Source organism: Nelumbo lutea, chromosome 6 (genome assembly GCF_056320005.1).
Source record: "Nelumbo lutea isolate HS-2025 chromosome 6, American lotus-T2T, whole genome shotgun sequence".
In the NCBI taxonomy this organism is placed as follows: Eukaryota; Viridiplantae; Streptophyta; class Magnoliopsida; order Proteales; family Nelumbonaceae; genus Nelumbo; species Nelumbo lutea.
In genome coordinates this window covers 63,691,539-63,715,647 of record NC_142689.1, presented here as the reverse complement: position 1 = coordinate 63,715,647, position 24,109 = coordinate 63,691,539, and the positions used below count along the sequence as shown (strand labels likewise).

At 39.6% G+C, this 24,109-nt stretch overlaps 1 protein-coding gene across 5 annotated transcripts in view; it reads left to right on the top strand.

Annotated features, from left to right (window-relative positions):
• The window catches only part of LOC148849243 (uncharacterized), an 86,000-nt gene that overhangs the window by 2,640 nt on the left and 59,251 nt on the right, over positions 1 to 24,109 (top strand). For 3 of the 5 annotated variants that reach the window (XM_088951190.1, XM_088951192.1, XM_088951191.1), the window contains exons 2-3: positions 23,683 to 23,815; positions 23,924 to 24,098. In XM_088951190.1, coding sequence (XP_088807316.1) covers positions 23,683 to 23,815; positions 23,924 to 24,098 — 308 coding nt within the window. The remainder of the gene's footprint in view (positions 1 to 23,682; positions 23,816 to 23,923; positions 24,099 to 24,109) is intronic. The other 2 variants (XM_088951193.1, XM_088951195.1) reach the window with 1 other exon arrangement.

Genomic DNA, 24,109 nt, shown 5'->3' with positions numbered 1-24,109 from the left:
TGAGATGTTCATCGGCGGGAGGTGGCGAATGGTCTGGATTGTGTTGAAAGCTGAAGTGGCACTGTGGGAGGAAGGAAGAGAGATAGGAGGTAGCGTTGATGTGTTTAGTTGGTTATCAAGTGGGAGAGAAAGAGAGAAGGATTCTTTATTTAATGTTGAAAAACCTTTTAGGGAGGGTGGAACATTGAACATGGCAAATGAAGGCTCCATCTTGCCAATTTGAGCTGTTTTTCAAAAAAAAAAATTTTTTAAATTTATTTGAACGGTTAAGATGGGAGGACCAAAATTCTACATGGATGCTCTAAGAGGAGGAGGTAAGTTAGGCGGGAAAGGCTAAGAACCAGGGGTGGACCACTTGGGTGATCCGGCCCTTAGACCTGCCTCATGTGATACTTAGATCTCACATGTGGTGGTGAGGGAGGCTCAATGCGGGACAGTATTATTGGTCCATCATTATCCCCATTGATTTCGAACAGTTTGCAGAGGGTGAAGTCTGGACCGTTATAGTGGGTTAAACGTCATTCATCTTCCCAAGACAAACTCAATCCTCGTTATGCAAGAACTAAAGAAGCTTGGAGGGATGATGAAGAGGATGGGAAGTGGATCAACTACAGTGACTCTGAAGAAGAAGGTTTATTAGATGTTGTGTTCAGCATTGGTAGTGTGGAATGTATGCTCCAAGCTTTCTTGGATTAAGAAGACGACTTTCAGCTGGACTCTCTCTTCTCTTTTGAGAAAGTTAGTTGTACTCATCTTGAAGTCAGTTCTAGTGGCAATGGCGATAAACTGGACTCACAAGGGGAAAAAGAAGAGCAGGAGCTTCCTATCAAAGTGACTGATGTTGGAAACATAGGGGAATCTAACAACTTCATGGGAAAACTTGGCTAGGGGAACAAAGCCAAATTCGGTGAAGGCCAATGCAAGTGTGACTCCTCAAAATGTCCAAATCAAGAGTGGGAGCCTTGATTTGGAACAGGAAAACAAAGGAGCGCCATCTTCGTCCCCTTACTGTGCTTGTTTCTTTGCCCCTTTCTGGTAACCTTTTTTAACCCTATTGGTTTGGTTTTTGGGACTAACTCTTCTTCTAGTGCTTCTGCAGATCTACCAGCTCCCATCCTTGCTTTAGATCTGCCCTTATTAGGGCCAGAAGTTGGAAAGGTTTTTGTAGGTGAAAAAAAAAGAAGGAAAGGGATTGATGAACTCTAGCATAGTAAGGAACAGCTAGAGGAATTTAAGGGAGGTAGAGAGTGTGTTAAAATTTTAGGAGGTGAAATGGAAGAGCGCAGGGGAGAAGTGTGTCCTCTGTTAAAACAGACAGAAAGGAATATTATTTTATAAGAGACTTATGGAGGGTTAGGGAACGAAAAGGAAAAGGAAGTTAAGTCTGGGAATAGTAAAAAGAGTGAAGACCAGCAACTTAACTCTAAAGGAAACAAGTTTTTTTTTTTTTTTTCTTTTCTTTTCTGGAGAGGATCCATTGGTGGACCTAGCTGTCAAAATGGTCTCAAGGTTGATAATTCTAAGGATTTGAAGTCAGCCATAAGAAAGGCAAAGAGGGAGGAGGTAAGAGGAGGAGGAAATTGAATGAAGTTGAAAAGCTCATTAACAATGTGGAAGGCTTTGTATGGCCCACAAAAATAGGTAGACCAATGTGAAGATGTATAAGAGCAGCTGCTTTGTGGACAATTTGGGAAGAAAGAAATGTGAGGCTATTCCAAGAGAAGGAAAGAAGCATTCGGGCTGTAAAGGAATGCATTTTGACTAGGGCAAGCCACTGGTTGAGAACTCTGGACTCCTTTCACACCTTTTCTTCTGACGATATCTGGAGGAACTCGATAGTTATGGCTAACAGTCATACCAGGAAGGGCAGGATACCAGCAGTGTGGGTGCCTCCTTCTGAAGGTTGAGTAAGGATGAATTTTGATGGTAGTAGCCAAGGCAACCTAGGTCTTTTAGGGATAGGAGGGGTGTTGAGAGATAAGGACAACAACATTTTAGCCTTGTTCTCAGGCCCCGTGGGTATAGGAGATTCTAATAGAGCTGAGTTATTAGTGGCTGTACAAGGTATTCATATTGCAGACCAACTAGGAGTTCATATTAGTATTGTCTATACAGGGGTAGTTTGGTCATTTAATTTTATATTAATAGTGTGGTGTAATGTCTTTTATGTTTTGGTTTAAGTACCATGTTCCATACTTAATCAAGGGCATAAGTATCTTTGTGTCTTTAATCAGAAACATATAAAAAATACCTAGCTGACTAGAGAAAGAAATTTTCTCTAGTTTGAACAACTCTTTAATCGTCAACAACTCTTTTAAATCACTAGTATTACTTGTTCTGTCATTGAGTTGTCTTTCTACCTTAGATGGTGAGTCGTGTCAGTATGGGAAACACCATGGTGTTCCCTTTAGGTCTAGGGTTGATAGTCGTGTGTTGAGTCTTTTTTCTTTGGTCCATTCGAATATTAGGGGTCTAAATAAAATAGTGTCATACAATGGTTTACAAATATTTTGTAATTTTTGTTAAGGATTATTCAAGGATGACACGGCTTAAGAAAGGAGTGAATTGTTTTCTATTTTCCAAAAGATTCATCAAACTTCATGTACTTACACCCCTTAGCAAAATGGGGTAGCTGAAAGAAAGAACCACCATCTCTTAGAAACTGCTTGGTCCATTTTGCACCATATGAATGTGCCCAAATATTTTTGGACTGATGGTTTTTTTTTTTGATCAATAACAAAATGTTTTATTAGATTATAAAAATTGTGAAACTTTGAGTACAATAGAGGGGAGGTAAAATATCTTAACTCCCCCACAACAGAGAACAAGAAGGAAAGCTAAAAAGTGGCCCAAAACAAAGAATCCTTAAGCACCCCTTGCTTGGCTAACCCATCAGCCATGGAATTAGCACTTCTCTTCACCCAACTGTACTTCACCTTGATATCCCTACTCAGCCATTTAAAATTTTTCTTTTCATTTCTGTAGCTCCACAAACCATTTCTGTCTTCCTTCAACCACCTAATTACCACTTTTGAGTCCCCTTCAATGATCAAGCACCGAATGTTTAATTCTCTTGCTCTTTTGATTCCTTTCAAAGCTGCTAAAATCTCTGCCCTAAGAGAGTCACCCTCACCAATAGGGCCAGAGAACATAGCAAAAATAATCCCAGCCTCATTTCTGAAAACTCCCCCAAATCCCAGAAGGCCCAGGATTCCTTAAAACCATCAAAATTCAGTTTCATGAATCCTGAAGGAGGGGGGGGGGACCAAGAAGGTCTAGAGGTCCTTTTGCACTGAGCCGAGGTAGCAACTTCTTTCCACTTTCTCAAAAGATCAGCCATGGAGAACTCTGAAAAAAGCTCCAAAGGTTTCAGCCAATGGCTGACCCTTAAGTGTATCAATTTAGTTAAATTCTCCATAGATCTTTCCTTGTATGAAAAAAGTCTAGAGTTCCTCTCTTCCCATACGGACCAGCACACAGTTCTCCACATGATCTTCCCTCTTTTCTTAGGCCATCTAGAGAACGGGGGAGAGAACAAGCTTTGCAAACTCACGGGGGAATTCCAAGTGCATCCAAACAAGGATGAAGCCCATTCCCAAATAGTCTTAGTAACCGGACAAGTAACCATAAGGTGGTAAGCCGTTTCCCCATTAGCTTTACAAAGAACACACCTATTGGGAAGTAAGCAAGAATTAGGTCTCTTTCTTTGAAGCAAGTCAATTGTGTTTATTCTTTCCAGGAAAGTTTCCCAGCAAAAACTACCAACCCAAGGAGGAATGGGTTTACTCCAAATCTCATTAACAGGGAAGGAAAGGGTAGAGGGAGCAGGAGGATGGACCAAGGTCTCAAAAAATGATGCATAGGAGAAGGAACCATTGGAGGATGGGGTCCAAATTCTAGAGTCATCCTTACTCGGGTCCAAGAAAACATTTTCAAGGGTGGCTAGTAGAGACGACAGACAACCCAAATCTGTATCCCTTATTGTTCTCCTTAAACCTACATTCCATCCACAACCGGAGTTAGAATCAGAAGGAACTAAGAAAGAAGAAATGAGTTCATTCTTCAGGTCTGACAACGCATATAAGGAGGGAAATTGGTCCATCAGAGATGAGTTCCCAATCCAAGTCTGCTCCTAGAATTTTACTAGATTACCAGAGTTCAAATCATACCTTATCCAAGGGGAGAAAACCGGAAGCAAATCATGAATGGCTTTCCAAGGAGAAGCAGCTGTAGTCCTTGCCAATTAATCGGATGTCCATGTCTATTCTTGAAGGTCATTCTCCCTTCTTTGTTTTGTTTCTCACATTGTCTCCTTTCCCTCTCACTCCCAGGGTTTTTGAATGTGTATGTTTTGCTCATAATCTTGGACCTGGAATGGACAATTTAGATGCACGGTCTACTAAGTGTGTTTTTCTTGGATATTCTAGAATCCAAAAAGGGTCTAAATGTTATAATCTAAGTTCCCAATGTTCTTTTGTTTCTCCTATGCTACGTTCTTTGTGTCTCAATTATTGTCTCTAGTGCGGTTTCCTACTAAATGTCCACCTATTAGGCAAGTGTATACACATAAAAAAGTATTGACTCCTCCAGTTTCTTCACCATTGACAGATCCAGTAGTTATTTCATCACCAATTTCACCCCTTTCTTTGACCTTGACCTTCCCATTGCTTTGCGAAGAGGTAAACGTAGTTGCACTCTTCAGCCAATTTTCAATTATGTTTCTCTATCTCACCTTTCTGCCTCCCATCAACAGTTTGTTTCTCTGCTATCTTCTATTTCTATTCCTAAGAATGTCTAGGAAGCTCTTACCTCTCCAGGGTGGCACCAAGCAATGGAAGAAGAACTCTCTGCTTTGGCTCATAATCTTATGTGGGATCTCACCACTCTCCCTCTTGGCAATCATACTATAGGTTGTAAGTGGGTATACACTATCAAGTATTTACCAAATGGTAGTGTAGAGTGGTTGAAGGCTCGTTTGGTTGCAAAAGCGTATTCATAGTTATATGAGATTGGCTACATAGAGCCCTTCTCTCTTGTTGTAAGATTGGCTTAGTTCATGTTTTGATTTCCCTAGCTATTATGTATGATTGGCCTCTATTTCAACTCGCCATCAAGAATGCCTTTTTACATGATGATCTTCTTGAGGAGGTTTATATGGAGCATCCACCAGGGTTTGTTGCTTAGGGGGAGGATGGTAAGGTGGGTAGACTCAAGAAGGCCATTTATGAACTAAACAGTCTCCACGACATAGTTTGGTAGATTCAGTGAAGTGGCGAAAGAGTTTGGCATGAGACAATGTCAAGTTGATCATTCAATATTTAGTTATGATTCGTGTGCTAGGAAGATTTTGTTGGTTGTATATGCATATGACGTCGTTGGTATTGGTAGTGATAGGTTGGGAATTGAGAGATTGAAGACATTTTTGCATGATCACTTCCAAACAAGGACCTTGGTAAATTAAAATATTTCTTGGGGATAGAGGTAGCAAGGTCTAAGCATGGTTTAATCTATGCCAATGGAAGTATGCCCTTGATTTGTTGGAGGAGATAGGTTTGCTGGGTACCAAACCAACTAAAACACCCATGGAACCGAATGCCAGTGAGTAGTGATGCAGGTGAAGAGTTTGAGGACCCTAGAAGGTACCAAAGGCTAGTGGGACCGTGGGAAAGCTGAATTATTTGACCATTACTCGACCTGACATATCTTTTGCAGTTAGTGTAGTAAGTCAGTTTATATAGAATCCTCAGGTTCCACATTGGTATGTAGTTTTAAGGATTGTCCGGTACTTGAAGGGAGCTCCAGGTTGTGGTTTGTTATATAAGAGTGGAGGAAGTCTTTAGATAGAGGGCTGCATAGATGCTGATTGGGTTGGTTCAATATCTGACAGGAATACCGTACCTTTCTTGGAGGCAATTTGGTGACATGGAAGAATAAGAAACAGATTGTGGTAGCAAGAAGCAGTGCAAAAGCTGAATATAAAGCCATGATACACACTACATGTGAACTAATATGGTTGAAGAATCTCTTACAAGAGATGGGGTATACAATTGATAGCCCCATGAAGCTTTATTGTGACAACCAAGCTATAGTCCACATTTCATCTAATCCAGTTTTCCATGAGAGAATAAAGCATATAGAAGTTGACCGTCATTTTGTGAGAGAAAAAGTGGTCAGTGGAGTAATAAGTATTGAATATGTGAACACAAGAAGATAATGGGCAGACCTGTTCATCAAGGGGTTGAGTTGGGGAAGAGTGGATTACATTTGTAACAAGCTGGGACTATATGGAGATTATATGGAGAAGCATTAGGGCAGCAGTATGTTGGTCCCTATGGGAAGAAAGAAACTCACGAATATTTTTAGACAAGGAAAGGGCCCTGGAAAACTTATTAGATCTAATACTGTTAAGAGTAGCCCATTGGTTGAAAACTATGGAGCTGTTCTCAGATTTTTCTGTGGCTGATTTGGTAAGAAATTGGAAAGAGATAGTTTCCTCTGCCCTATGTAAGAGGACTCGTAGTCCTTCTTGGTCTCCTCCTCCCTCTGGGTTCATAAAACTGAATTTTGATGGTAGCTGCTTAAGGAACCTAGGGCCTTCTGGGATTGGGGGAGTGTTCAGGAATGAGGATGGGGCTATGATTGCTATGTTCTCAGGCCCAATTGGAGAAGGAGACTCTCTTAGGGCTGAGATTCTTGCAGCCCTGGAAGGTATCCAAAGAGCAAGGGAGTTGAACATCAGATGTTTGGTCCTTGAAGGTGACTTGGAGGTGGTGATTAGGTGGCTAAAGGAAGAAGACAGCGGTTTGTGGTGTTATAGCAATGAGAGGAAAAAATTCAAATGGCTGAGTAGGGATATTGTGTTGTATTACAGCTGGGTGAAAAGGACTGCTAATTCATTTGCTGATGGGTCAGCCAAGCAAGGGGTGAATAGGGAATCTATTTTTTGGGCTAACTTTTGACATTCTTCCTTTGTATTCTGTTGGTGGGGAGTTAAGACATTTTACCTCCCCCTTTTGTACCTTAAGTTTCACATAGTTTCTATCATTAATAAAGTTTCTTATTACTGATAAAAAAAAAAAACAAAAACAAGCTGGGACTATATGATATATACTCACCAACTTGGGGGGGAGTGTTTGAGTCCACTATACAGGGGTAGTTTGGTCATTTCATTTTATATTAATAGTGTGGTGTAATGTCTTTTATGTTTTGGTTTAAGTACTATGCCCCATTCTTAATTAGGGGCATATGTGTCTTTATGCCTTTAATCAGTTTTGTAACAATTTAGAATCTGGTAATTGAAGGAGACTCCAAAGTTGTTGTGGGATGGCTGACAAATCTAGGCTTAGTTATATGGTGCTACAGGGACCTTTTGAGGAAAGTTACTTGGTTTTCAAGAAACATGACTATTTTTTTGATCAACAATAAAGATGTTTCATTTATTAAAACACGTGGAGTTAATTACAGACTGATGACCCAAAAGTCATCCCCAAGGATTACAACCAAAGTTACAATGGGGCCTAATATAGATGCTGCCTTGCAGCCCCTTGTTTGGCTAAGGTATCTGCTAACCCATTTGCACTCCTGATCCACCTAAAATCAGCATTTATATCCTTTGCTAATCTTTCCACTTCTCTGAAGATATGCTTGAGGGTCCATGGGACATGTCTATTACATCTTGCCCAAGAGATTACAACTTCTGAGTCCCCTTCCACTTCCACCTGACGATAACCCAATTGCTTTACCAATCGGTGGCCTTGTAATAAAGCCAGTAACTCAGTCTTTGTTGAGTTTGTAATTAGCCCTGAATAGAGAGCCACCAATATCTTACATTCCGTATTTCTGACTGCTCCCCCAATTCCTGCCACTCCCTGGTTGCCCATAGAGCTTTTGTCAAAATTTAGTTTTACTTTGTTTACCTCTGGCGGTTCCCACTCGACTCTTAGAGTTTCCTTGTCTCTAGAGGATTGTGCTATTTCTTTCCATGCCCTTAGAATGTCAGTTACAGAGAAAACTTGAAAATTGTCTAAGGTTTTTATCCACAATGCAACCCTCAGTTTTATGCTGTCAATGACCTCTTCCAAAGTTCTAGATTTTTCGGCAAAAATTCTTTTATTTCTTTCCTTCCAGACTCCCTAGCAACAACCGCTTTGGTAGCTTTGCACATTATTCTCCTTCTCTTCTTTGGTTGCCTCAAGAAGTTAGGATTGAAAATGTCTGTCACCTCTTGGGGAGGGTCCCATTTGCAGCCAAAGAGAGAACAGAAAAATTCCCAAATAATGTGCAAATGAGCAGGAGATCAATAAGTGGGAGAGGGACTCTCCACTATCCCTATAAAGAAAATACATATGAGGAGAGAGGCAAGTGGAAGGCCTCCTTTTCTGCAGAAAGCTTGAATTTTTGGTGGGGTAGGCTTGCTCCAAATTTCTTTCATTGGGAGAACCACCCCTTGGGGCCTAGCAGAAGCAAGATGACTGAAGAAAGAAGAGCAAGAGAAGAACCCATCTGGGGAGATAACCCAGAATCTAGAATCCTCCAAATTGGGGTCTAAGTAAACTGATTGCAAGGTTCCAAGGAGATCAGTCAACAAGATACACTCTTTATCCCTTAGGCCTCTTCTGAAACCAAGGTTCCAGTTGATACTTGAATGGAAGCCACACTCAAATTAGAAACAGTTTCATTCTTGAAGCCAGAAATGGTATAAAGGTCAGTGAATTGATCTTTGAGTGGTGATTTCCCAACCCAAAGGTCTTCTCTACCCAGAAACGGATTCTATTCCCCTTACCCACATCAATCCAGATAGAACTAGAGAATGTAGGGTAGACTTTGTGAATAGCTTTCCAAGGAGAGGCTGAAGTGGAGTGATGAGAGGAGGGGTTAAAAACATGACTATTGCCTCTCAATGGGTGGGCAGAACAGCAAATACCTTAGTGGAGGGGTTAGCTAAGCAAGGGGCCTCAAGGGAACAATTATTTTGGGCAGTTCTGTAACCTTCTGTTTTAGTTCAATGTAATACTCTATTTTTGTTTTTGTTGAGATTGGGCTAATAACACTTATTTTTGTTCATAATGCTTAGTTAGAGTTGTTGGGCCCAAGGCCCATTAGTTTATGTTTTATTAAGAGTGTCTTTTATGTGTTTTTAGTAGTAGTTGACTTACTAAGGGTATACTTGTCATTGTAGTCTTTTTTGGATGAGTATAAAAGTTAATGAAAGGGGCGGCCAAATCAGTTTTTTGGCTTTCTCCCATTCTTTTCTATTTCTCTCCTCTTCTCTGCTCTGCAAAATTCTCTCTTCTCTTACTTTTCTTTCACAGGTTACAAATCAGATTGGAGTTTTGTAGTTTCTACTTGGTAACAAAGCATCTTTAGAGACCTTTTGAGTTGTTCCATCATGCTGCCCTAGATCAGCCGATTGCATGATAAGATAAAGAGTTGATCGAGGACTTCTAGAGAGCCCAGTTTTTGGAATTTTTGGTGGATCTACAATCCTATGTTGCAGGTCTAGGGTTCATCACCAAAATCGGGAAGAACTGGAGAAAGGGGAAGAATCCTGATTGTAGTAAGACTCTTCAATTTTGACCTAGGAAGGGGCGCTCCTGTTTTTTTGGGGTTCCTTGGTGTTTTCTAGAGAGGGCGGTTCAAGTCCCAAGTTTTCTGGAGGCTTTTGGAGGGAGCGACAACCTCTTATCTTCCTTCCACCTTCTCCTACGGAGAAGAGAATCTTGGTGGGAGGAGCCTTTGGGGTACTAGGAGGGTGGTTGTGGCCTCTTTCATCTCCAATTGATTTCCTAAGTTGTTCTGGAATTATGAAGGGTAGTGAAGCTGAATACAAAATCCACAAGTGAAATGGGACTAGGTAGAGGAGGTGGTAGTGACCCTTTCGGGGTAGGGACCATCACTACATTTAAGTTGGATGGTACAAACTACTTGGAATGGTTTCAATCAACAAGGATGGCTATTGGAGCTCGTGGGAAGTTAGGGTATGTCACTGGCGAAGAAAAAAAAATCCGAGACTAATTACTCCCGGTGGGTACAAGAGAATGACATGGTGATGACTTGACTGTGCAATTCTTTGTTACCCCATACAAGTAAGAATTTTTTATGGGCTAACACAACTAAGGACATTCGGGATGGAGTAGCAAAGACTTATTCACAAAGTGAGAATATTGCTAGTCTACTAATTGAGGAATCAGGTGATTGCTACTAGACAGGGAGATAAGACTGTTGCAGTTTATTTTTCAGCCTTCAAAACGTTATGGCAGGAGATAGATCATATGGAGACTATGGTTTGGGAGAGTAGTAAGGATGCAACCACTTATCAGAAAATGGTAGAGAAGAATAGAGTGTTTGAGTTTTTGGTAGGATTCAATCCAAAGTATGACATTGCACGATAGCATATTCTTTCTCGGGATAGTGTCACACTCTCTCAGGCATATTCCTTTATGTCTGGAGAGGAGAGTCGGAGGAATGTGATGATGAGAAACTCAAGCTTTGAGCAATCAGCTATGGTCAGCATAATAAAACCTAAGCCGAGTGGGGATAAGGGTGGTAGTGAATTGAGGAAGTTAGACAAGAAGGACTTGTTCTGTGATTATTATAAAAAATCCAAGCATACCGGAGATACCTGTTAGAAGCTTTTACCACACCTTATATTGAGCCGGCTTAGAAACAAGAAGGGTAATGTTAATATGGTAGTGACTGGTGATTCATTAGGACCACCTACTACAGCTTCCTTGGAGTCTATTGCAGCAGTTGCAGTTAGGGCCGTGTTGGAGAAATATGGATACTTTCTGTGTCAGAGGGATGTAGTTAGTTCCAGCTCATCATCAGGTGGACAACAAGGTACAGGTGGATCAGGAGGTAGTCATTCTACATCATTTGTACATACAAGTAGTTCACATGCCACCATAAGTTATGCCTCCACTACAAGTATGGGGGGACCTCCTTGGATTATAGATGTAGGAGCTTCAGAGCACATGACCAATATTTCTAGTATGTTCTCCTCATACCATCTCTGCTCTGGTAGAGATAGAGTTTACACAGCTGATGGATCCCATGTTCCCATTGCTGGGGAGGAATATGTCAAGATAACCGATACCATTATCCTGCTGTCCATATTCCATGTTCCTAGATTGAGCACTAATCTTTTATCTATTAGTAGTTTGAGAAAGAATTTGAATTGTTCAGTAATTTTTTCTCCTAGTCATTGTGTTTTGTGGGATATGGAATCAAAGAAGATGATTCGGGAGTGGTCATGAGGTGAATGGAATCTACCTTCTTAATGTGCTTCCCAGTCATCAAAGTCATCATTTCAACAGGGATAATGAGTCAGAGTCAGTTGGTTAGATTATGCTTTGGTATAATCGGTTAGGGCACTTATCTTTTGCTTCTTTGCACTTTTTGTTTCCAAAGTTGTTGGATTCTGTTAGGTTGTTTAGTTTGGAGTGTGAGGGCTGTTAGCTTGGAAAACATTGTAGATATTATTTTAAAGAAAGCAATAAAAGATGTTTTTTAGTTTTTGATGTGTGGGGACCATATCATGCTCCTATGGGTAGCTACTGTTATTTTCTCTTGATTGTGGATGATCATTCTCGGTACTCTTGGATATACTTGATGAGATCCTGTGATGATGTACCTTCTTTGGTACAACAGTTCCATCAAATGGTTCTAACAAAATTTGGAGTATGAGTGAAGGTTCTTAGATCAGATAATGCCAAGGAATACTTTGAGAAAAACTTGGCATCATACTTATTGGAGCATGGAGTAGTCCACCAGAGTAGTTGTACATCCACTCCACAACAGAGTGGTGTAATAGAAAGGAAGAACAAACATATTGTGGAAGTAGCAATAAGTATGACAGTGAGTTCTGCAGTTCTAGTTTGAGTTTTTTTTTGGGGTGATATAGTCCTTACAACAAACTTTTTGATCAATTGAGTACCTTCTCGTGTTCTTTGATTCACTACTTTGTTCAACCTCCTTTTTCCTGAGGGGGAAATGTTTCATGCTCCTTTGAGGATATTTGGATGTGTATGCTTTGTCCAAATTCTTGGTCTTCACTTTTCCAAGGTGGACCCTAAGGTGAAGAAGCATGTTTTCCTTGGGTATTCAGGAAATCAGAAGGGGTATTGTTGTTATGATCTAGTTTGAGGGAGTCGGTATGTCATTATGGATGCCACTTCTTTTGAGTCAACACCTTTTTTTCAGGGGGTTCTTCTCAGGGGGAGTGTTTTTGGGAAGGAAGTGAGCAATCTATACCACTTTCTATTCCAACTCCTTTGCCCACCTACTCCACCCACTTTGCCACCTCCATTGCATCTTGCCTCTCAGTGTTTTACATGACATCGCCTATAACATCACAAGGAGGTTGATTCCACACAGAGGAACCCACATCACTCCCTATCTGTTCACCGGAGATTCCATGTTTGACTGACACAGACCCAAGTATGCCTCTTGCTCCCTTTGATGGTTCAATTCCTATTGATATTATTACCCATATTCCTAACACCATTACAGATGACCTAGACCTTCCTATTGCACTTTGGAAGGGGAAGAGAAAGTGTACAACCCATTACATCTCACATCACATTTCCTACAGTGGGCTATCTCCTTCCTATCGGGCCTTCCTTTCCTCCCTTGACTCTGTGTCAATACCTAGGAGTGTTAGTGAAGCTCTCTCCAAACCTGAGTGGAAGGCAACAATGTAGGAGGAAATGGAAGCATTGATTAAAAATCAGACATGGGGGTTGGTGGATTTACCTAGTGGCAAGGAGACAATTGGATGTAGATGGGTTTATACAGTAAAGTATAGTGCTGATGGAAGTATAGAAAGGTACAAGGCAAGGCTGGTTGCAAAAGCGTACACTCAAACTTATGGGATAGACTCTTTGGAGACCTTTGCACCAGTGGCCAAGATGAATTCAGTTCGGATCCTCTTATCCTTGGCAGCTACCTACTCTTGGCCCCTCTTCCAACTTGATGTGGCGAATATCTTTTTTAATGGAGATTTGCAGGAGGAGGTGTACATGGACCTTCCAACTGGATTTTATAGTGATGTGACCAAAGGAAAGGTATGTAGGTTAAAGAAGTTTTTATATGGTTTGAAACAATTACCTGGAGCTTGGTTTGATAGGTTTAGGAGTGCATTGATTGTATTTGGCTAAACTCAAACTCAGTCTAATCATACCTTGTTTGTGAAGAGAAGGGGATTGCTGGTGTTCGTGCTGATAGCGTGTGTGGATGATACTGTAGTCACAAGAAATGATCTGAGTGAAATTGATGCCTTGAAGAAGAACCTATGCAAGGAGTTTGAGATTAAGGACCTTGGGGAGATGAAGTATTTTCTAGGCATTGAGGTTGTGAGGTCCATGCACGGAGTCTTCATTTCATAGAGGAAGTATGTTTTGGATCTACTACAGGAGACAAGAAAACTTGGAGCAAAACCAGTAGATACACCTATCGATCAGAATCACAAAATGAATGCTTCAGATGGTGAGCTAATGAAGGATGTTGGGAGGTATCAGGGATTGGTGGGCTGGTTGCTATACTTGTGTATGACACGATCAAATATCTCCTATGCAGTTAGTGTGGTAAGTTAGTACGTGCATGCCCCACGAGTTCAACACTGGGGGGCTATTGACAGGATACTTGCCTATTTGAAAGGACACCTAGGCAGAGGCATACTGTTTGCTGACCATGGACATTTGAAAGGACACCTAGGAAATCTACATCAGGAGTTTGCACTCTTGTTGGGGGTATTCTGGTTTTAGGGAAGAGTAAGAAACAATCAGTTATAGTAGGGTCAAGTGCAGAAGCTGAATACAGAGCTATGACACATGGTGTTTTAGAGCTCCTTTGGGTCCGGTCCATGTTAGGAGAGATTGGAATAGAGGCAAAAGAACCTATGATGTTGTTCTGTGTCAATCAAGCATCAATTAACATTGCCCATAGCCCTGTTCAGCATGATAGGGTGAAGCATATAGAAGTGGATAAACACTTTATAAGGGAAAGGGTGACATTTGGAGAAGTGTGCCTACCATATGTTGCATCTAACCTACAACTAGCTGATGTTCTCACAAAAGGTGTTGCAAGGAACAAGCTTGAACATGATCTATGCAAGTTGGGGATATGTGACATCTATTCCTAACTCGAGGGGGAGTGTTGAGATTGGGCTGATAACACTTATTTTTGTTCATAATGCTTAGTTGGAGTTATTGGGCCCAAAGCCCATTAGTTTATGTTTTATTAAGAGTGTCTTTTATGTGCTTTTAGTAGTAGTCAACTTACTAAGGGTATACTTGTCATTGTAGTCTTTTTTGGATGAGTATATAAGTTAATGAAAGGGGGCGGCCAGACCAGTTTTTTGGCTTTCTTCCATTCTTTCCTATTTCTCTCCTCTTTTCTTCTCTGCAGAATTCTCTTTTCTCTTACTTTTCTTTCACAGGTTACAAATCAGATTGGAGTTTTGCAGTTTCTACTGTTTTTTAGGAGAGGTAGCAGCTCGTGCCTCTCCATGGGTAGCTTGTAATGACTTAACCTCTTGATCTCTCTTTAATAAAATCTTATTCATTCATAAAAAAGAAAACAATGTAAAAGGGGACAAAGAGTTCAGTGCTAGGGGAGGGAGAAGAATTGTAGAGTGGTAGAGGCCTGGGGTTTAGCCTAGTGTTGACCATGAACATTATTAGTTGGAAAGAGTAATCCATTGGGTTAAATCCTTGAGAAGCTTTGATGACATTCCCACAAATGACTTGCTTAGAAAGTGGAAGGTAGTTGATTCTTCTCTTCCTAGAGCTCTTGTAAGACCTGTTTGGGTAGGTTTTTTAAACTGAATTTCGATGGTAATAGTGAGGGGAATCCGGGCCCTTCAGGTATTGGAGGTGTTTTTTGGAATGAGGAGGGAGGAGTTATTGCCCTTTACTTGGGATCAATAGGTGTGGTAGACTCCTTGAGGGCAGAAATCGTGGCTGTGATGGAAGGGATCCAAAAAGCCAAGGAGCTGAATATAAGTTGATCATTGAAGGGGATTCAAAGCTGGTAGTTAGCTGGCAGCAACAGGATGAGACTGGCTGGTGGAAATTTGTCAATGAGAGGAGGAAGTTTAAGTTTTTAACTCTGGATATAAAGATCAAGTTGTAGTGGGTTAAAAGGAGTGGAAATGCCTTTTCCGATGTTTTGGCAAAGCAAGGGGATGGCAAAGGGATCAACTCTTCTGGGCTGTTGTGTAATTGCTGTACCTTTTTGTCATCTTGGAGAGAGTTAAGAGAGTTTATCTCTTTTCGGGATGTTTTCTTGTATCTTCTTCATTAATTAATGAAGAAAATTATTAGCTGGAATAGGGGTGCAAATGGATCAGATTTTGATGATTTGAATTCGAATCTGATCCGATTATGTTGGATTCGGATATATATTATCGGATTGGATCAGATCAGAAAATATGATCCGTTTGCTTAATGGGTCGAATTCGGATATACCCCTGATTCGATCCAAAAAAATATGATTTGATTATATATACATTACATATGCATTTTATATAGATATATGCATAAAATTGAACTTTTTGAACCTATTTTTGTTCGGCCACAAGACAAGAGAAACCCTAACAGCTCCCTATACCCTAAGCTTCCCTACCTACTCCCTGCCTAATGTGATAAACTGAATAGGACTGCCCTTCATTTTTTTTTTCATTTTTGATGTTTCTTCTGATTCCTAATGACGAGAGACTTTCATCTATCGTCGCCGTGTTCCACCTTTTCAATGAAGAGAACCCAAAAACTACGAGACATTTTATTCATCAGCCAAATCGAAGAAAGAAGATTAGAAGAAGAAAACCCTAATTGTTTTTTCGGAAGAAAAACTAATCGATGCTTAATGGTTGAGAGCAACTTTGCTGAACTTTTGGCTTTCGTCCATTTTTGAGGAAAGACGTGATAGCACACAAATATGTTTCTTAATGGTTGAGAGCACCTTTTTACGATTGTTTTTCTTTTACAACTGTCTCTAGCAAGTTGGGTATTAGTTTTTCTACGGATTTTTGACAGTTTTCTTTTTGTACATACGGTAACAAGTTGGCATTTAGGTTTCTTGATTTTTTCAGTTGTCATGTTTTGTATCTCTCCGACTATCTATTCCCTCTAAGGAGAAAGGTGTATGATGAGGGAAGGATCTATTCTCAATAAGAAAAAAACTTGGATTTTGACTGTAAAACGTGAACAATGACAATTCCATGGGGCTAGAGATTACAAGCGTAAGGTATGCATAAAACATTTCCTTTTTCTTTTTCAAATACAGATGTAAGATAGCATTAACCCTAATCCTAATATTTTGTTTTCCCTCTTTTGTTTTGTTTTGTTTTTTTTTTTTTCAATTTCAATCAAATTAAACAAATTGAATCGGATTTGTTATTGAATATCCGTTAATATCTTGAATCGAAGTCGAATCATTGTATTCTATATCCAATCGGATTTGAATCGCGAATATAGGATATATCCTATCGAATCAAATTTGGATATACCCCTATCCAAATTTCATTCGATCTGTTTGCATCCCTAAGGTAGGATATTAGGGAATAGGGGCTTAGGGAGTGCCACAAAAAGAAGAGCAATCAAGGAAGTTTTGAAGAAGGAAAGGCCTGATATAGTGTTGATTCAGGAGTCCCAAATTTAGGGAGTAGATAGGAAAGGGGTTAGGAGCTTGTGGGGAGAAAGAGAAACAAATTGGAGTTACACCCTGTCTTGGGGAGCTTCAGGAGGCATAATTATTGTTTGGAAGGAGGAGCTGATACAATGCATAGAACTGGTAGGCAAGTTTTCAGTTTTTGTAAAAGTTGAAGAATGTTCAAGATGGGCTTGAATGGGTTCTTACGAATTATATTGGCCAAACTTTTATAGAGAGAGAAATTTGATGTAGAAAGAATTGGTAGGCATTAGGGGGCTCATATTTGTAAATGAGTCAATTGGTGGTAGGCAAAGGGTTACTACGAGCATGAGAAAATTCAATGAATATGTGGAAAGAATTGGTAGACATAATGAGGCTCACTTGGGGGGGGGGTGTTAATGTTATCATATTTGTAAATGTGTTAATTGGTGGTAGGCAAAGGGTTACTATGAGCATGAGAAGATTCAATGAATTTGTTGAGGCCCTTGAATGAGAGGCTTTACATTGGGACAATCTAGATTCACTTAGTCAAACCTCGAAGCAAATTCTATTTGTTCAAAGCTAGATAGATTTTTGGTGTCACTAGATTGGGAGGAACATTGGAAGTACTTTGCCAAGAATTACCTCAGACCATTGGCCAATTTGTCTGTTTCAGAGGAATATAGTAGGTGGGAGACCCAGGTTCAACTTACCAATAATAAAATTTTGAAGAAGTTGCAATTGCTGAAAGGAGAAATTAGAGAATGGAATAGAGAAAAGTTTGAGATATTGGAGGAGAAAAAGGCTAGCTTGATCTCACCAATTGAGGAAATTGTCAGTAAGGTGGTGGAGGGCTCCTTAGTCGCTAGCGATAGAGATGTGAGATGGGTGTTGAAGAAGGAGCTAGACGAAACCTTATTAAGAGAGGAGATAAGTTGGAAATAGAAGTCGAGAAAGAGGTGGATTAAGGAAGGTGATGGCAACACTCCTTTTTCCCATGCCATTGGTAGGATGAGGAAGAATCTAATTACTTCTTTAGTGGTGGGTGGATTTTGAGATTACAGACCAAAGTGAGATAGCCAAGGCCTTTGTGGATCATTTCAGATCAATTTATAGAAGGCTCGTCAGTGAGAGGTGGATAGTTGAGGAACTTGATTGGGAGGTTTTGGGAGCTAGTCAAGTGGAGTTCCTGGAGTGAAGGTTTGAGGAGGAGGAAATTAAGGAGGTTGTTTTCTCAATGGACAGATCTAAAGGCCAGGGGCCTGATGGATTTAAAATGGCCTTCATAGGAGGGAAATAATTAGATTGGTAATGAACTCAACCTTTATTGCTTTGGTCCCAAAGAAGAGTGGTGCTTGTCATCCTGAAGGATTTCAGACATATTAGTCTATTAACTAGTACTTACAAGTTAATTGCAAAGATGCTGTCTCTTAGGATTAAAAAGGTGCTTCCCTCACTTATTTCCCAATTTCAAGGGGCCTTCATTCAGGATAGACAAATAATTGACTAGATTGCAAATGAGTGTATGCAGGCCCAAAAAAGGTTAAGGAAGAACGGAGTAGCAATCAAGTTAGACTTGGAGAGAGCCTATGATCTTGTGGATTGAGAATTCTTAATTAACACCATGAGAACTTGTGTCTTTGGGAAATTGTGATGTAAATGGATCAGATGTTGCTTGGGAACAAGTCATTTCTCAATAATTGTCAATTGTTCAGTGGTTGGCTTTTTTTTGAGGGGATTAGAGGCCTTAGACAAGGTAATCCTTTGTCACCCTTCTTATTTACTTTGGTAGCTGAGGTCCTTGGCATGTTGACCTCTAAAGCTAATTGCTTGTGGCTGTTCAAAGGTTGGTCAGTGGAGAGAGAATTTTGGTGACTCATTTGTAGTTTGCAAATGATATCTTAATTTTTTTTGCAGTGGGGAGTATTGAAATGGGGTTGAAAACTTCAAGTTGGTAGTGAGTATTTTTGAGAGAGTATCCAATTTAAGGGTAAATTGGAGTAAAAGTTTAGTGGCTGGTGTCAATGTAGAGGAAGAGGTGTTGAGGATTACCCCTAGGTGATAACCCTAGATCATCTAGCTTTTGGAATCCAGTGGTGGAAAGGTTTGAGAAAAGACTAGCTGGTTGGAAAAGGAATAATATCTCTTTGACGGGAGAGTAACTTAGATCAAATCTACTCTAGTTAACCTTCTAGTATACTACATGCCTGTCTTTAGGATGCCTTAAGTAATTGCGAAAAAGATTGAAAAGATTGTGGGATTTTATTTTTGAGAACCGGGGGAAGGGAAGAAAGATCACTTGGTAAGATGGGAAAAACGTGGTAAAAAAGAAGGAAGAAGGGGGCTTGGTGATCAGAAATATTAGTAGGAAGGATCTAGCCTTACTAAGCAAGTGGCCTTGGAGGTTTTCTAAGGAAATGAGAGGCTATGGCACAAAGTTATAGCAAGCATCCATGGGCTTTCAAACAATGGATGGGATACTGGTTGGCTACATAGAGCTACTCTGGCTGCTCCTTGGAAAGCTATTCATAATATCCTTCTTGTCTTTCTAAAAGAGGAATTCCCCTTACTCTTTGCTATATCCAATCTCAAAGATAGATCTGTGTTTGAGTTTATTAGTCCTCACCCTTCTCCTTCTGGGCTGAGTTGGAAGTTGGGCTTTACTAGGAACCTTAGAGAGTTTGAAATTCCCCTTGTGTCTTCATTAATGAGCTTTCTGAATCTTGTGGTTTTTGGGGAAGGTGGGGTGGAAAATAGTGTGTGGACCCTTAATCCTGCCGGGTTGTTCTCCTGTAATTCTTTTTTTAACTCCCTTGTAGCCATTTCCCCTTCTCCTTCTTCCCCTATTAAAGAAATCTGGTGTTATCCCGTTCCCCCACAGATTAGTGATTTCTGCTGGGAAGTGTTTCACGATTGCATTAATACTTATGATCTGCTTCAAAGGAAAAGACCAAACTGGTACTTGTCCCCCAATTGGTGCTCCTAATGTAAGTTGAATGGCAAGACTGCTTTTCATCTCTTAATCTCCTGCTCCCTTTGCTAGCTTTATTTGGGATTGGTTTCTTTTGCTTTTTGGTTGCAAGTGGAACCCTCTTGATAGTTTGGAAAGGTTGTTTGACTCTTTATGTTTTTAGTTGCACTAAAAGAAGGGGTGCATCTTGTGGAGATGTACTAGGGCAATGGTGGTTTGGACAGTGTGGGAAGAAAGAAACTAAAGAATTTTTGGGGATAAGGAAAGGAGTAAGGAGAATATGATAGAAATCATAACCATAAGAGTGGCACATTGGATCAAGACCTTGAAACTCTTCTCAAACTTTAAGGTAGAAGACTTCTTCAGATCTTAGGGGCCTATAGCCGGTTCATCCTCTAGAAGACAGAGAGTTTGTTTTCTGGTGATCCTCAATTGGTGGCTGGATGAAGTTGAATTTTGATGGTAGTAGTGTGGGCAATCTGGGGCCCTCAGGAATTGGAGGGGCCATTAGGGATGAGGAAGGTAATATACATGCAAGAGATGCAGTTAGAGTGGAGTTCTTAGCTGCAGTTTTTGGCGTTGAAAAAGCCAAAGAATTGGGCATTAGAAGTTTGATCATTGAATGGGACTCGAAAATTGTTGTGGGATGGCTGAAAGGGGGGGGGGGGGGAATGATTTCAGAAGCTTCAAATGGTTCTCAAAAGATATGAATTTTCAAATTAATTGGGTTAGAAGATCTGCAAATAGTTTGGGAGATGTCCTAGCCAAGCAAAGGGTTTAAAGACAAGATTATGTACTGGTAACAGTTGTAATATTTCTGGGTGGTTTAATTATCAAAAAAAAAAAAAGAAGTTTCTGGTTGGTTTGCTTGTTTTTGGGTTCTCTGTTTTTTCTTTTCACAACTTCTTGTTGTTATCTCCTTTTAAATTCTAATGAATTGATCTTCTCTATTTTGCTGATAAAAAAAAGTACATTACAAGAGATACTTCAAATTTCTTCCTGTTCTTCTATTGCGATTGGGTTTGCCATCCTAGGCTTGATGGAGTGATGCTGTCTTGGTTCTGCTTTGTTTTGAGCTTGTTTGTTATCATATCTTAATGGAAGATGTTTCTTTTGTGAATATTTGGGAGGATTTGGTAGGAAGAAACACAAAGTTTTTGAAGGAAATTTATCTATTTTTGGTTTTCAAGCAATAGAGGAGGACATTGGGGGCTGAACTTCACCTATTTTTATAATGACTGGAATTGTATCATTTCCGAGTCCCACTTGAGTGAATAGATAAATTGCCAAGTTAATTTTCGTACAGTGTTTTGCAATGCTTAGACTTTACCTGCAAAAAAGACAAAAAAAGGGGAACAAGGAGTCTCTTATCCACTTCAAATGATTTACTGGGATCTATGATCTGTCGTCTAGGATTTCTTTTTTAAATTTTATATTAGAAAATTCCAAGATGCGGGGATAGTTGATTTTGGAAGAGAGTGGAAAGAGATTACTAAAATGGAAACATTTATCTTTTACATTTTTTTATCTTTTTAGGTAGTTTTTTTTGGTTAAATGATGATTTGTTCTGTTTTAATTGTTAATTTTACACTTGTATGTTAGTGAAGTCTTTCTGTTATTAATTATGCATACATTTGTATCATACAAGCACAAACATATACACAATTTGATAGAAAAGGCATTTGTGTGAATGATGGAGAACTTATGCGTATACTCTACTAGGGGTGAGCATGGGTCAGTTTGGTTTGGTTCCAAGGCAGAACCTGGAACCTACCCTGTGAAGGCTGGTTCCAGGGTCTACCTATGGAACCTGTTCTTTCTTTACTCCACCCCCCACCAAAAAAAAAAAAAAGGAACATGTTCTTTAAAAACTTGATTTTCAATAATTATAATATATAGTTCACAACATATATTATCTATATTGATCAACTTTTTTGGTGGATATTAAATTGAGTAATTTAATATGTAGGTTATCATAATATATTAATATATGGTTAAAAGCTTATCATTATAATTTAAATTTTGTAAAATTTACCTTTTACATTACTTATTATACACATTCAAATATTAAAAATGAAAATAAGTGACTCAGTGGTAAAGTGAGACTGTGGCCTTTGTAAAACATGAGTGCTTGGGTTCAAATCATCACATTTTCAAAGTATTTTGAGATTTTTTCGGTTCCAAGGCTAGTTGCACCAAGGCCAACCAAGGCCGGTTCTCCAGGTTGTTTTGGGTAGGGTAAACCCCTAGACCGTGGAACCAGTTTGGGTGGGGGTCGGTTCCAAGAATTTGGAATCAGACCCTACCCTGTAACAACACAAGCACTAGTTTCTACCAAGCTTGCTGCACTGTCCTCTTTCTATCATGTCAGATACCATGTTTGAGAATTTACCATCTTATGAGTTTAGAATAGTCCTAATGAGTGTGTTCAAGATATATGACATGGCTGTTATGCCGTTTCTATCATGGTATTATGACTTTGTTGAATGATGCTGTAAGCATCGACCTTTATTTTTATTTTTATTTTTGTAAATTAATTTCCTCTCCCTCCCCTGTGGGCTCCACCCGTTTTTCCTTATTTTCTTTCCTTCCCTTTTTTCTCTTTTCTCCCTCGATGCTTCTTATCTCCTCTCATTTCTCCGTCCAATCTCCTTCCCTGATTTCTGCTCCACTATTTTCTCCTCTTCTCCACCATTATTTCTTCCCTTCCATTTATGGCTTCCCCTCATCCCCTCTCCACTCCCGTGCCCTCTCTTTCCATTCTAGGAGGAAGCCTTAACGTCTTCCTCCTAGAACCTTTTAAATCCCCAAAGCCCCTTTCACCTCCCCTCCTCACCTCTTCAAGGTGAAAGGCTTCTAATCGACACTTTCTCGACCCAACATCCAAGTTCGATTCAAGTTTTATCAGCCATTTTCTTGTTTTTTTTTTTTCATTATTTCACTGGGGCAAACCTTTTTCAGCCATCTATTCGGCTTTACAACAGGGCTGTTTCACAGTCCACTCTCTCCCCCAATGGCTAGAGCTGTAAGATGTGAGAGGGACAGAGATGTGATGGCAATGTACCTTGGCCACACTTCCTATTACGCCATTTCTGCAAAAAGGAGGATATTATTTGCCCAGCTGTGTTGGATTACGCTCCTCTCCAAGGGAAGTCCTAAACCCTTTTCGTCTATCTTGGTTTTCCTAACAAATCTGTCATAGCTGAATTTACTTTGTAATACACACGCTATAGTAGCTTAACAAAACTAATTGATACACTAAGATGCTTAATCCAAACCACCAAACATTTAAAGCCTAAAGGACATTCAAGCTTCACTTGATTCCTGGTATAACTAGTTGTAGAGGACCTCTTTTTCATGAAAAAGAATCAGTCTGGAATATTATCGAGATTCTGCTAATTTGATCAATTTATTTAGTCTTTCTATTCGTTAGCGACTATCTACTTGTTGGCCTGAGACTTGCATCTGTTACCTATAGTCTGTGATTTAGTTTAATATTCAGCTGTCACAAGTTTCCATTGCTGAGTCACCATCTTATCTAAACTATTCTTTGTAGTCTATATTTTTTTCCTTCTTAATCATATTTCTGTTTGTAATCTGTTTTCACTCCTATTACCATTGTCATTTATTTGTTTGTCATATTTCAGTCGCGTGCTTCCAATTTGTAATCTACTCTGGCTGAATTTTTGTGTACCTTTATTTGAATTTCTGCTTTTCCGTTATCTGAACTCCCATTATTTAAATTTCTGTTGTACTATTATTTGAACCTCTGTCGTACCGCTATTTGAATTTCTGTTATACCACCATTTGAATTTCTGTTGCACCATTGTTTGAATTTCTGTTGCACCATTGTTTGAATTTCTGTTATACCACTATTTGAATTTCTGTTACACCATTATTTGAATTTCTGTTATACCGTTATTATATTTCTTGTGTGTCTTCAGTCACATCTTATTTGAAGTGTACCCATGACGTTTTAACTCTAAAAGAATGGGGTAATGCTTTTGCTTTCTTTGTAATGGAATGTGAGATAATTTTGTTGTAGATAATCATTCAGGTTGCTGGCATTGATAAATTAGTAGTGGTTTTATCTTATTAAGCAGATCAAACAAGCTTAGCAAAGAGGTAAAAAAAAGAGGTGGGTTTACCAAATTATGCACTCTTTCTCCTCAACTTAAGAAATTTATTGGAGTACCTGAAATGGCCAGAACTGAGGTAAGTATGCTTATAAGTTTCTAGAAACTTCTTTTAGTCATTAGTTAATTTAGGATATAAAAGTGTTCTTGTCATCGTACTCCTTGCACTTTTACATTTTTGTTGTAGGTTGTCAAGCAGCTATGGGTATACATCCGGGAGAAGAATTTGCAAGATCCAAACAACAAAAGAAATATAATGTGTGATGAAAAATTGCGCTCCCTTTTTGGTGTTGATTCCATCAATATGTTTCAAATGAACAAGGCTCTGTCCAAGCATATTGGACCATTGGATACAGAAGATGGTATGTTTTCA